The sequence below is a fragment of the Siniperca chuatsi genome, linkage group LG21 (genome assembly GCF_020085105.1).
Source record: "Siniperca chuatsi isolate FFG_IHB_CAS linkage group LG21, ASM2008510v1, whole genome shotgun sequence".
In the NCBI taxonomy this organism is placed as follows: domain Eukaryota; kingdom Metazoa; phylum Chordata; class Actinopteri; order Centrarchiformes; family Sinipercidae; genus Siniperca; species Siniperca chuatsi.
Genome location: NC_058062.1, coordinates 19,166,930 through 19,181,790, shown reverse-complemented (window position 1 = coordinate 19,181,790; position 14,861 = coordinate 19,166,930). Strand labels below are relative to the sequence as shown.

At 42.8% G+C, this 14,861-nt stretch overlaps 1 protein-coding gene across 2 annotated transcripts in view; it reads left to right on the top strand.

Annotated features, from left to right (window-relative positions):
* The first annotated feature begins 568 nt into the window (after nt 1-568).
* The window catches only part of LOC122868632 (neurabin-2-like), a 36,309-nt gene continuing 22,016 nt past the window's right edge, over nt 569-14,861 (top strand). The window contains exons 1-5 of one of the 2 annotated variants that reach the window (XM_044180773.1): nt 569-724; nt 5,951-6,355; nt 7,980-8,188; nt 8,272-8,646; nt 8,752-9,474. In XM_044180773.1, coding sequence (XP_044036708.1) covers nt 6,037-6,355; nt 7,980-8,188; nt 8,272-8,646; nt 8,752-9,474 — 1,626 coding nt within the window. In that variant the 5' untranslated portion in view covers nt 569-724; nt 5,951-6,036. Of the gene's footprint in view, nt 725-5,950; nt 6,356-7,961; nt 8,189-8,271; nt 8,647-8,751; nt 9,475-14,861 lie in introns of both variants that reach the window. The other variant, XM_044180772.1, reaches the window with a different exon arrangement.

Here is a 14,861-nt window from a genome sequence, read left to right as displayed (position 1 = left end):
CTGCAGTGTGGTGGTGTAGTTGTACATTGCTTTTAGCTGACTTGGTCAGCAGAGGTCGCTGAATCTCCATGTTGGAACTGAAATGCTTCATGCACTGAGCTGTCATTTCTGCCAAACAGCTTGTGAACGTCAGCCAGCCACCAAAACAGGTAACCAGTCAGTTAAAACAGTCAGGGGATGCTTGTTATATGAGGCAAGCTGGCTGTTGCTTGCTGTTCATATTCCTTAATGACAATAAAGGACAGTCAGTGTATTAATCACTGAGGTAAAATGTTAAAATGATGCTCATCTGCATCTGCTGAGGGGAAAACAACTTCTAATAATCCCTGATGGGAAAGAGGAAAGAGGGGTGAGGAGGAGGGAAGGATGGGACATGGTGTGGGTAGACAGAGAGAGAGAGGGGGGAAGGGTATACAGGAGGAAGAAAAAGAGAGGTGGGAGAGAAGAAAGGAGGAAATCAAGAGGGTATGAAGGGGAAGAGAGAAGAAAGACAGAAAAGGGAGGAGAGGGAAGGATGAGGGAGAGGAGGGGTGCGGAGGAGACAGAGAGAGGGATGGAGGAAAGTGATGGGAGGGTGGGGAGAAGGAGGAGGAGGAGGAGCAGAGTGGAGGCTGGCACTCAGTCTGTTCGCTCGCAGGAGGAATCAGCAGCAGCAGGACAATGGACTGTCTCCACAACGGATCCTAACGGGCGCCGGGCTGTTTCCGACACACTGGAATATAAGGTATGGTTGACGGGGCGACGCAGCGCACACAGTCTCAGATTCTCTCAGAGTTAGCATGCTTAGAATCTGCGTTAAAATCTGCCGTTTGTCTATGAAAGAGGAGAGGCTGCAGGAAGGAAGCGACGCAGCGCAGCAGACAGACACCCAGCAGGGCCTGCGGTCTGTCTGCCTCGGGGTCCTAAACCGGCCGGTGACACGTTATAACACAGGCACAACTGTAACTGGTCACTGTTAGTTTCCCTATGTGCTGGATTTTAACGACGTTATAAATCACATCAGAAAAACACATCCGGAATGCCCGAGCCGCGTTCTCTCTTCTCCAGAAAGAACGTCACGCCGAACTCCTTTACAAATCTTGCTGTTTTAAATTCCCGTGCTCACATGCTGAAGTAAACAACCGCTAAGGATGTGACCTAAGATTCCTTTGGATTCCTCGAGGTCTTCAGGCGAATTCGGCGTATGAGTGATTTATCAAACCCTGTTTAATTCAAATTCAAAAGCCAATCTTAAAGTGCGAGCACAGTGGCACGTCGCCTTCCGCTAAAGTGTATTTTGACGGCGGGGAAATACGGGGACAGCACGAGAACCACAAATAATAGTTGGCCTTTTAACCGCAGTTAACGCCGCACTGTGTATTACATGTACGCCGAATGAATGAGTGGTACGTAGTGATTCACAGTCGCTGTTAGATCTTGCCTGGTAATGATACATTTAGCTCCAAAAGCAAGGCCACAGTAAAGACTATGTTTTTGGATTGCAGTTCGGAGCTAGCAGCATATGTCGGGTATGCCAACAAAGCCTCTCTCTGGCCAGCAGCAGCAGCAGGAGCAGCAGCAGGAACACGCAGTGTGTGTCTGCCAGTATGAACCTTTGCACTAGGCCAGGCCTGGGAGTCTCCTCCACAGATGCAGGGATTGTGGTGTGAATAGATGGAGTCATTGTAGTTGCCATAATGTGCCTTCTGTTGGACATTGTGTGCATGACGCACATACACACGCATTGATACGGAGATGTGCAGGCATGGAGACTTTAGGACTTATTACTCATGTCATGAACGGGCAGCTTATAACCATGTCAGTGTGAGCATCTACATCAGTGGCTGCAGTGTCTGTCTCAGACTGTGCTGACCATGTTGAATATGCACACACACAAAGACAGATGTGCCTGGTTACACACAAGTCCAGTCCTCAGTGTGACAGTATATGATGAGACAAGGTCATTTTTGCCACACTAACCACCCGAACACCCCACACATGCCAGGCTGTTTGCCTTGTAGCTTGTGTTTAGTGAAGGGAGGGGCTGTTCTCCCATCAATAGATTATAAATCAATAGCAATTTACCTCCATATGCTGAGGATTATTGGTGCAGGCAGGCAGTGGTTGTGCTCTGATGTTTTTATTTTAGATTGTATTGACCTGACTGAGACTGTGTGTGTGTGTGTGTGTGTGTGTGTGTGTGTGTGTGTGTGTGTGTAACATTCGTGGGAGGAGGAAGATAGTTCTGGGTAAATACAATACTTTGGAATTTAGGTACAAAATAGAAAAAACAAAGTCAGTATGGACAGAAGTGATTATAGAGAAGTGCGGTGATGGAGGCAGATCAGAGGAACTGAGGCAAGTCAATGACAGTAATGTTCGCGACTGGGAGCACAACGTAGCCTGCTCTATTCTTTAATGAGCCAACGTGTGTGTTTGCAAATGTTAATTTTATCTAAAGATGAATCGGATTAGTTTATGGACAGAGCCAGAATGTAATAAACTGGAATTTTCCTTTAACTCTGCAATGTTCAGGGTTTTTTGGCCAGGTGAGAGTGATGCCACTCACCAAATGAGATGCTTGAAAAGGTCCACATCTTCAAGCAGGACGACCAAAGTGCATTTAGAAGTGAGAACCCAGACCGAATGACAGGAAGCAACCCAAACCGCAAGGCATTAGGGGAAAGCAGGAGACAGATGTTGTTCTTGGAGAGACAAAGATGGGGAGTTATATAATGAAATCTGGGCTGATGCACATACTGTATTTAGCTAGTTTTTCTTAACTGGTAGCAACACCAACGAAGAAGAGATGGATAGTCCATCATGCTGAGATGGAGTCAGATTTTGTGCATCTGTGTTTGTGTTTCAGGTTTGTGTATGTCAGGCATGACTTTATCAGTTAGACCAGGAGCCACCAGACTTGTCTTAACAATAACAGGAAAAAGTCCAGGAGCTGTGTGTGTGTGTGTGTGTGTGTGTGGGTGTGTGTGTGTTCACATGATCAGTGTGTGAGAATCTACTATTTGGCAAGACAGTGTCACAAGACAAACTGTGGTCGCAGTGTGTGTGTTTGTGTGTGTGTGTGTGTGTGTGTGTGTGTGTGTGTGTGTGAGTTCATCCCACCGTAGTCAGCTGTGCCATCTGGAGTCAGTGTGGGGCAAGGCAGGAACATAAACGGCCTTTACTACATTCCCCAGAATGCCTGTCAGCAATGTTTACAACAGTGTTTATTTGATTTTTTTAGTTTATTTTCTATGGTTTACTTCCCTAAGGTTTCATTCTGGAACAATACAGCGTCCTATCAACAACCAGTCTGTTAGCGTTGCCATGGAAAAGGATGTGAGTGAACTGCCACACAAACAACAACATGATCCAACATGTTTTATCCACTTTCAGTTCAGATGCTTGGCGCAGAATATTGTTGCAAAGTGTGTGCTACTAGTAGCTACAGTACTGTGATGGATGAGAGGAGGCCTGTGTGCCAACACAAACCTTGGAGAAGTTCTAAGGGAGCACTGAAAGTTTGAAAGTAAAGATTTAAATTAGAGCCGAAACGTTAAGTCGATTGAATGAAAGGAAATCAATCGTCAACTATTTGATAATTGATTAGTCGGTTTTGTCATTTTATCAAGCAAAAATGCCAGACATTTCCTAGTTTCAGCTTAGAAATTATGAGGATTTGCTTCATCTTATATGGCAGTAATCTTTTGGTTGGACTTTTGGTCAGACAAAACAAGCAATTTTTGTATTAACCCTGGTGATCCTCTGACTTTATCTCTCCCGCCACCATGAGTTTGACAGTTATGGCTTTGAGCGTGCTAACACGCTAAACTAAGATGGTGAATATGGTAAACATTATACCTACATAGCATCAGCATTTTAGCATTGTCATTATGTGCATGTTAGCATGCTGACATTAGCGTTAAGCTCAAAGCACTGCTGTGGCAAAGTACAGCCTCACAGAGCTGCTAGCATGGCTGCAGACTATTTCTTGTTCACTTTTCCTGCCCTTTTATAGACCAAACGAATAATCAATTAATCGCGGTGGAAACATATTACAAGGCAAGGCTGTACACCATCAAACTACTTCAGATTGTGTTTGTTTTGTATTGAGGAGTGTTCAAATCAAAGGAAGTACACGTTGTATCATTGTGACAATGTAGCTTAAACGTCAGTAAGAATCTTCACACCTCAGCTGTGAAGTTTCACACAAATCCCACAGTCTGAGTCTGTTGGAAAAATTAGATGTGTCTCTGGCTCAGTCCACATTTGATTAAGTAATCGCCTTAGTTCCAAGTTCCGTAGTTGCTGCTATTTTTCCTTATCACTTAATTATCAAACTATCATGATGAAATGATGAAAACATCAGACGTTACTGACAGGACAAACGCAATCAGCCAGTAAATTAGATTGGGATCATTAGCAAACAGTTTGATATCTGGGGGCCGCGGGAGTGTTCAGTATTCATGCGCTGACGTTGTCACAAAGTAAGTTTGGCATTCAGAGCAGCAACATGAAGACACACATGACATGTGAGGTCAGTGGGTCACAGCTACGTCATCGTTTTAATTGGATTATTTTGACGGCTCCTGGAGCGCCATGTGGGTGTTATGCAATACACAGTGAAGCAGTTGTTGTGCTATTTGATGTCATGGTTGGCAATAGGTTTTTATTTTCTGCTTATACACTGTCATTGTCCCATCAAAGTTTAAACCCTTCAAGGTTTTCTCCCCTGTTTTCTGATCTACTGCAGGATTATACTAGGTAATACTAATCTGACAGTTATTTTCTTGTTTGATTAATCAATATAAAATGGTGAAAAATACCCCTTCACCTGTTCAGACTGCTTGTTTCGTCCAACCAACAGTACAAAGGTATTCAGTGTACAATCAGAAGACTAAGAAAACCAGCAAATATTCACATTTGAGAAGCTGGAGTTTGTGATTTTTTTTTTTTCCAATTAAAAACTTACTGAAAGCGGTACTCCAATGATTTGGTTTCCATAAAATAGAAGCAGAGATAAACTGCCTTTTACATTCTACATTTCCTATAATGCAACTCAACGGGGTCTTTCATTAGGGCTGTAATGCAGGCTTTCTGTTGAAGATTCTCAAGCCAAAAGGTTAATTTGTCAGAGCTGAAGCTTCTATATATACTGTTTTCACAGTAGTAGTACTCCTCGTGACAAGTAAACTGACCTTCATGTGTAAAATTGATGGGATGCCCCTTTAAGTGGGACAGCCTGGTGGCCCGCGGGTTTGAGGCACTGACCATGAACCACGAGGTTCCTGGTTCAAATTCTGCGGCGGACCTGTGTTGCATGTGGATTCTCATCTCTTTCTGCCCTAATTTTCTGTCAGTTCTCCACTTTCAACTTTCTAAAAGTAATTAAATAAATAAAGGCATAAAAGGCCAAAACATTACTAAAAAATCTTTTACAAAATTGTCAATTTTAAAGAGGCCGTTTACCCCAAAATCAAAAATACATATTTTTCCTCTTACCTGTAGTTCAATTTATCCATCTCAGTTGTTTTGGTGTGAGTTGCCGAGTTTTGGAGATATCGGCCGTAGAGATGTCTGCATTATTTTTTTTTTTTAAATCGGTCATCTAAATTGTTGCTGATTCATTTTCTGTTGATCAACTAATCGAATAATCGATGAGTCATTTCAGCAGTAAAATCAAGTGGTTGCTTTTGACATTTAGTAACTTGAAAACTTGAAATATTTGCTGTTTCAAGGTTTACAAAAGCTAAAATGTACATGTTTATTTCTGTTTCATATCATGAAAAATATAATACTTAGGGTTTGTTTTTTGCAAGTCAGACTAAGGAAAAAGTGTGAAGACCGTGGTTTGGGTTATGGTCACTATGGTAACTCATCTTGGGTATCTGTTATCATTGTTTAGATGTCATAGAAAATGTTTGATCACAAATATAAACAATCGATTTGTCTGTCTCTCTGTGTGATTCAGGAGGTGAATGTCAAACAGCTCCAGGATGCTGCTGTCCTCATCCCTGCTAACCTGCTGTTCACCAGGGGGCATCTGATTTACCAAACATGATGAAGACTGAGCCCCCGTCGGCCACGGGGGGAAACGGGTCCTCCGGTGGCAGCGGTGGGGGAAGCGGGAGCTCAAACCTACGGAGTCCCTCGCCCCATCGCAACGCCTACGAGGCGGGGCTGGCGGCGCTCAAAAAGGCCACTGACCACCTCAACAATGCAGCCAACGGAGCCTCCGACCCTGCCTCAAAGCCCGCTCCTCTGCCCCGCCCAACTGGGAGGGGCCGAAAATATGGATCAAATGTTCACCGCATCAAGAACATGTTCATGCAGATGCAGTCTCCTGGTGATGAGGAGGACGGAGCCAAAATGATTGGTAATTCACCTCACTGGTTAGATTTTCGTCAAAGCTTTTAGAATAAACAGTGTGAGGAGAACTAGATGATGGTGATGATGAATTACTATTATCATTATTATTATTATGTTACCATTTTGTCACCCACTTAATTATGATTCCTAAAATTCAATTAAACCTTCCTAGTCATTCCTCAGTCCAGGCTTTCAAAGGCCCTGCACACCCAAACAGGTGTTCAGTTACCCTGGCTGATTAGACCTGTAGTCAGGTGGAAGTTGGGTGGAGCTATGCTTCGAATTGACCTTTCACTAAACCCCTCCCCCGAACAGCAATTGTCCAATCCAGTTGTCCAAATAGCTTAGCAACCGTAATGAGGCACGACAGGCCTGTCGAGTTTTGGATTCTCCACATGTTGAAGCAGTGTGTACGGGGCTGTAATAAGACCAATATTTAGTATCTTAAGAGTTTGTCGAGGTTGTTGTCATTTTTTAACCTTTCCACAACCAAAACCATGAGAGGAAAAGTGTAACGAATGGATTAAACTGTTTGTATCTGCTCTAATGTAAGCTGCAAATGTTAGCATGTCTGGCTAACTAGTTTACTACCTACTTTGTAACCACTTCCAAGCTAAGAGTTAGCAAATCATTAGCTAAGTACATTATTTTGTGGGGTTACAGTTCGCGATTCTGTTCGGCTCTTTATTGGATATGGGGAAATGTACACGTAGCAACCACAGCCAAACTTGTGATCAAGTTTTATTAGGTGTATTTTAGGTGTAATATTGTGCAATGAATGGACAACTGATAATAAAATACTGGCTGAGGACCAATTTTCTTTTGGTAATAATTAATTAATCATTCAAAGCTGAAAAGTACTGTGTTTACTACTACTAAGTACTATGTTTTTTGTTTCAAACCTCATTAATTAACCACTATATGTTTTTAAGTAGTTTTGTAGTGGCCTGTTTCAGCTGTTTCCACATCAACCTACATAAGACATACTTCAAATTAAAACTAGTTTTCTCAAACATCTCCGACTCATTTACTCAGGAGGAAACAGATACTGTGATACTGTGTGCAATAAAAAAAACCCATTTAAATAGATTACTGAAATTACACTAAACTGTCATTCAATTACAGAAAAAAATCTGGTTTATTACAACTTGGGTTTTATTCTCGTGTTTTTGGCCATCATCTCTGTTAGTTATAGTACAACTGGACTCACCGAAGTAATTGCTGAGATCTGGGAACATGGCAAGACTAATTTCATGACTAAGAAACACAAGCAGTCAGGGAGTAAACAAACCAACATGTTTGTTTACAGCAAACAGTTAATAATTTTTTCAGTAATAATTTTACTGTTCGCCTTTTCTCTTTCAAATCATTTTGGCAAACTTTTGTTTGTTTTTTAAACATGTCTGATCATCTGACTGCTCATGTTTGTTGCTCTGTTGGACGTTGCTCACAATGTTCCCAGATTTCAGCAATTCATTTGGTGAGTACAATGTTAGCATAACTGTTACAAACACGGTCAAAACCATGCCAATAAGAACCAAGTTGTGCGAAACTGGAATTTTTTTTAACACCCTCTCTTTCCCTTTTTTGCTCTTAACCATCTTTCCAATTAGCTTTCCTGTCATTGTCAGGTAAAGAGCAGGCGGTGAAACTGTCCCTGCCGAGGGCATCCAGCCTCAACGAGAACGTCGACCACAGCGCCCTGCTCAAACTTGGGGCCACAGTCTCAGAGAGGGTCAACCGTTTTGACTCTAAACCAGGCGCGGAGGGTGGGGGCTCCTCTGTGGGCATCTCCAAGCTCCAGGAGACCAGGAGGATCTTCGAACAGCGGACTCTACAGGTCAGAAGGCGGTTGTTTTACTTATTTGTGTATTCTGATTCTGATTCAAGACCATCTAACATACTGACTATTGTCTCCCTCAGGAGAAGCAAGCTGCCACCAACCGGATCTTGCTGAAGAAGGAGCGGGCGTCTGGCTTCCAGGACAGCCGTCTAGATGTTGTGGCTCGCTTTAACGGCTCCACCGAGGCTTTGGACCGGCTGGACGACCCCCCAGCTCCCACTCCCGCTCCCGCTCCTGCTCCTGCTCCCGCTCCCACTCTCGCTCCTGCTACTATTCCCTCTGCCGCAGCTTCAGTAGGGCCCGGTGACGCCGTCAGCCCCACCGTGAGCCAGCTCAGTGCTGTGTTCGAGAAGGGCGAACTGCAAAACAATCTCTACCTCCCCCAACGTCGGTCAGGACCTGCCCTAGCACCAAAGCCCAAACCTCCAGCCAGAGCGGAGGCTACCGGAAAGAAGGTGAGAAGAATTTGCTTATTTTTTAAAAATGCAGGAAATCACAAACTGCAGTAGAAGTAAAGGGAACTGGTTGAAGGATGATCTCTCCTTGTCTTCCTCTCTCAGGTGAAGGTGTTACCTACAGATACGGAGGACCGCGAGGAGGTGGCAGCAAGAGCTGTGAGCAGCCAGGCAGCAGAGCTACCAGAAGTGACAGGTTCTCTACAGCGGAGCATAGGTGGAGTGATGGCCAGCGAGGAGAAGGAAGGGTCAGTAGACCAGCTCTCCAACTCTTCCTACTCCTCATCATCCTCAGTGGCTGTCACTTCTTCCTCTTCCTCTTCCTCTTCGGAGGTCAAACCAGAGTTGGAGGCCCAGCCAACAGCAACTGAAGCCAGGGGCTCAAGTACAGTGGCTGCCCCAGAGCCGGGACCACAAGCTGATGAGCAGGACGGCTCCACCGGGGGGTCTGAGGCCGGAGCCAGGCTGGTGCAGGCCGAGGTTCATGCCTCACTGGAAAATGGAGAAAAAGAGCCTCCAAGTTCCTCCCTCTCCTCAGAGGACAAAGGAGCGGACTCTGAGAGGAGGGGCAGGGAAGAGGAGGACGAGGAGAATGATGAGGATGGCTCGAGGAAGGACGATTACTCAGAGGGGGATCTGGTAGATATCAGTGCGTACAGCGGGCTTGGGGAGGAGGACTCTGGGGGAAGCCAGCTAGACGATGAAGAGGATGAGGAAGAGGAGGTGTATCAGCCAGAGACCAGCTGCTCCGAGATCCCGGGCCTCCCTGAGGAAGAGGAGCCCCCGCCATCCAATAGGAAGATTAAATTCAGCACTGGGCCAATCAAGGTGAGTGAGTTTTTGTCGGATGTAATTACTTTTACTTTTCAACACTCGATCAAACCTTAATATCTTCTCAGTGGAGCAGTAATTTTAAAAATGGTGACCACCACACACATCAGAAGACTTGACATCAACTATGTGGCCCCAACATTCTTGTGGAAAAAATATTGCATTTGTAGCTTTGGAAGTTTCCCTGTTGATGACAGTACTGTCAGTTTTATTGCAGCCAGTACTGAGCACCCATAAGAGGAACTCCTTGAGGCACTTCCTTCCTATGGCTTCAACATTCAGCCGTGGTGGTTGCAACTTGAGTGCTATTTCATTTTTTTAAAAAACTAAAGGTCCAATATCCCCACAAGCTGGGTGTCAGAGGAAATTCAAATACTGACTATGATGCTATTAGTAAAGTCTTAAGATAGTTCATAATGTAAATGGACTGATATCCTATGGGGAGAATGAAAGCTCCTTGCATTTTAATGCAATCTGTCCGATTAGTTTTTTTATATGTCATGGGTCTAAGTGGCTGATAGCGGCATTGGAGGACCATAAATATCCACAGCAGATTTCATGGCAAAGTGAGAGATGGACTTACTGACATTATGGTTGGTCTGCTAGTGGGTCTAAAAGAAAGAATTGAGGATTAAAATCAAGCGCAAATAAAACTAAACATCTTTCTAGTTTTATCTTTTTTTGTAATCCTTTAATGAATGATGCAGCAAAACAATATCCTGTTTTTAAAATTGCGAAAAAAAGGAAACGCACACCCTACCTCATTGTCTATTCAGGTTCAAATCATAATGGAGGGTTAGACAAAGACAATGCTTTTTTCATTTTATTTTTTTGCAACTGCACTAATCAATATTTTTATATTAACAATGGATCAAATGACTATGTTTGTGAAAAGGGGACTCTCCTAGTGACAAATCCACTGGAAAGTATCACCCAACTCTGCAGCTCCCCGCTGGCCTTTAGAGCATTTTAGCGTCTTTCAGCTCATTGTTTTGGTTTTCCGGCCCACAGATGTACTGTTTTGGTTCACTCTCACTGCTCTCATCAACTCCAGCAGCAGCAGGCAGCAGTTTTCAGCGAGAAAGCTCTGACCCACTGTGCGCTACCTGCCCAGCACCAAAATAGCAACTAGCTTGTGAGCATATTGGAGCATTTAGCTGCTAAAGAACCGGATACTCTTCTCAGGAGTTGGTGGAGACCAAAACGGAGCCAAAGGAAAAGTAAATATTGGACATACATTTATCACGTAGCCAGAAACATGACTCCGAATGAATGCTAATGTTGCCCCACGTTTTCTGGATTTGTAAACAGGTAACTGTTTGCAAACACATTCGACAACTTCATAAGGTGATATTGAGTTGTGTTTACAGCTTGTTCCATTGCTGCCAAGACAAATCAATGAATGCAGTTTTAATGATGACAGACTGTGAAATACTGGGCTTTAGTTGTTTGATTAATATTTTAAAATTGGACAGTTGGTATCTGGTAATCAAATAATAAAAGGGAAGAAAAAAGAAGCTGAATGGATTTAGTGAAGGCCCCGGTAAAGCTGTGCTTGTGTGTGTATCTGCCAGACTACGGAAATTGAAAGAGAAGAAATTAAGAGAGTAAGGAAATGATTGAAAAGACTCACTGACTTCCTCTTTCTTTAACATCTCTCACACACACACACACACTTACTGTGTAAGTTACTGGGGGGATTTTCTCCCCTTGATTTCGCCACAGTAATTTCTGCTGACTCTAGCTCAAACTGTGTGTGTGTTTGAACATAGATCTTGATTTAACAGAAGCACTTTTCTATACCGGAGTGCTCGTTTCACACACACACACACACCCCCACCCCACCCCCCCACTGCGGCAGTCAGTTGATTTGAACTCTGTGGATTGTGAAACATGTCTCAATGCGCCATGATGATGCCGTCACATTAACAACTTCCTCAGTGAAAGAGATAATTGAATAGCATACCACAGAGTATAACATGGTCATATACCATGTAACAGAAGAGATAACAACAGGAAATAAGAAAGAACAGTCTTGGTATTGAAACACAGGATGTCTAGGCAGAATTTAATGTCGTTAGGCAGGATAATGGACATTGACTGTGTTCAGCGAGGATCACTTTTTCCTGCTCGGTCATGTCCATATATGCAGGCAGTAGAGGATCATGAGGAAGAACGTGTTTTATTTCAGGCCAGGCATCAGGTCAAAAAGGAATTATTTTCGTTTTCTTGGCCCTTTAACCACTGACCTCTTCAGCCGCAGCGCAGCTAAAAGTAGAGTTGTGGCCCGACACAGCATTGTTTACCACTAAGGTAACTGCTACAGTTAGCTGCCTAGTGAATCATGTCAAACCAGCGTCTGCTACCGATGTGCAACCACCTGTTCTCAGATTCAGAAAACCTTTTAGTTCAATAATAAAACACACACAAAGCATCACAACAACCCTACATTTTCTGATCACTGTCCACATGCTGTGTTTGCACACTACAGCATATGAAATCATATGTCCTACCGCATCCATAGCCTGACATACACAGCAAACATCCACAAAAGATGATTGTAGGCTAAATGAAACCTATCATTTCAACTTTAACAAAAGATACAGACACAATATATTCATTAGAGATAAAGTGTAAGAATTGGTTGCTAGACCTGTCAGTCATAATGATTCAGCTGTTTGCTGGCTGCTTTGAAACTAACTTTGCAATGGCACACTTCCTGCCACTCTCAGTTCTCTCTCTGTCTCTAATCTTTAGAGGGTTCTGTCATTGCGAATACCACAGTCAACAGTGAGACTTTGATAGACATCTGTCGGCTCTGGCTAGCTAACATGGCACATGAAAGTGAAGTGGAGGCTCCTAGCGGTGATAACGTTAACCCATACAACGTTAGTTCTTGCAGGTATTGAGAAATGATCTCAGTGTGTGTTCCAAAAAAAAAAAAAAGGTGAGCATAGTTAAGAGCACCGAAGCTCTTCCTTCAGTATATTATACTACAAATTTCATACTAACTTATTAATGAGAACAAATTAAGAACAAAACAGTTAGTGAAGATTTTTATTTATTTAACTCTTCTCTAATCTAATCACTAAAAGAAATAAATACTGAAGACAGTTACTGTATATCATAGCCTTTTGAACAACGATACCTTGTCAGATGTTCTCACAATTATATTTTTAAGAATAACAGCAACGGCAGTGACAATAAGAATGCAACTATTAATAATAATAATAGAGTACATGTTATCTATTTATTTGGTTCAGAAGGGCACTTCATCCAAAGGGGGCAAAGGGTAGTAGCTTGAATCACTATAGCCACTATACTCAGCATGTTCCTGAGTGTGGGCATCCGAAAGTTTCCTGTCTCCCGTAAGCTGGACGGTATGGCAGGGATATGAAATACACAGACCTGGATTGGGGTGGTAATAAGTACTTATTCTGGTATTTTCCCAGAGCACTGTAATTGACAACAGTGTGAGAACAACAATGACTCTCCAGTTCAGTCAGACTCATCACATCACTGAAAATTCATATTTTAATGGAAGATGAGCTACATCCTAATAGCATCCATAAAGGATGCAGCATGACAGCATGTACGTCTGGAATGAAGCCCTATGAGAGAAAGTGACATTATGACTGTCCTGGCTTGTTGGGAATTGAACCAGTTACTTGTCTTACATGTTCAGAGAGGTGTTCTGCTGCAGGGAACAAATCCAGTCAGGAGACTCACTGCCTGGGCATGTTGGGTGTTGTTATTCACTTTCAAAACTGGTTGGTAATTGTTGTTCTGACATCATGAGTTACTTCATCATAAAAGTCAGCCAGGAGAGCTCAAACCTCCTCCGGTACTTAGCAAGTGTCCAACCTGCCTCCACAGCACGTCATTTTGTAAAGCTTCCTCCACACTTGATCTTCAAGCAGAGTTGCCATGTGATTACGTCACTGTTTCTAAGCTTATTTCAAAGTTCTGGATGATGTGCTTTTGCACTTGCACATGGACACAGCATAATGATGAAGGGTAATAAATGATTAATCACATGCTGTAGAAGACCTGTTGAAGTATCTAGGTTGTCCTGCATCTTACTTTTACTGACACATACTGGATTTGTCTGTGCTGGGTTGTGTACCTCTGTAAGTCTGTAAAAAGCAGTTGGAATGTGGCTGGGTGTGTTTGTTTTCCTTGAAAACGCACGCGTGTAAACACATACATACACGCACACAAAGGTAGGGGAAGCTGATTGATAAGAATCACAAAGTAGAGCTTTGTTTGGGGGGAGAAAAAAAAAACACACCTTGTGCGTGCACTTACGTGAGCTGAAAAGCTAAGTAAAAAATCATCCTTTTTACAGAGTTTAGGGATGCACCCAATCCTGACTGAACGCAATGTAGAGGAGAGAGGAGTGTGATTGTGAATCTGTTTTGGCAGAAAAGGTTTGAAAGGGGTTTTGGCGTCTCTTCATCTCCAGCATGAACAGCTCTATAAAATGTCAGAAAAGGCCTCAGTGAAAGATGCCCAGCACAGTTTCCTAAAGCCAAAGGTGATGTCATCAAATAGCTTGTTTTGCCCGACCAAAAGTCCTAAACCCAAAGTTTAGGTTAGTTAATTTTATTATCACAGACAGTATGACAAAGAGAAGCAGCAAATCCTCATATTTGAGAAACTGGAACTAATGATTTAATCGATTGATTAACTAAATAGTTTTTCTGTCGATTGACTAATTGATGAATCAGGTTATCTTTATCTTCTTTAGCTTTACACATTATTTAATGTTAGCATGACATACATCACAACATTTCAGAATTTATGCAAAGCAATAGTTCGATATTTTGGGAAATAGGCTACTTCGCTTTCTCGCCGAAAAGTAGATGAGAAGATCGATACCACTGTCTCTTCTGGAAATATGTAGAGGGAGCCAGCAGCTGCTTAGCTTTGCTAAGCCTAGCCTAAAGACTGGAAACAGCTAGCCTAGCTCTGTCCAAAGGTGAACAAAGTCCACCTACTAGCACCTTTTAATGCTCACATATTAACACATTATATCTCCTTTGTTTAATTCGTACAAAAACCAAAGTGTTATAACACCAATTTTGCAATTTGAGTTGGTTTTATGTGTATTTTTGGTTGGCAGCTTTTGTTGCCTTTGGACTGAGCCAGACTAGCTGTTTCCCCCTGCTTCCAGTCTTTATGCTAAGCTAAGGTAGCTGGTTGCTGGCTCCATGCTACACACTTCCCTTAGAGATGATCTAACCTTCGCCAAGAAAACCAATAAGCGTACTTCCCAAAATGTTGAACTATTGTTTAATGTATTATTATTTATCATAAATGCAATTCAGAACTACAGTAGCATACCACATTTAGCTCTTTTGCATTGTATCAGTGTTGCCGTT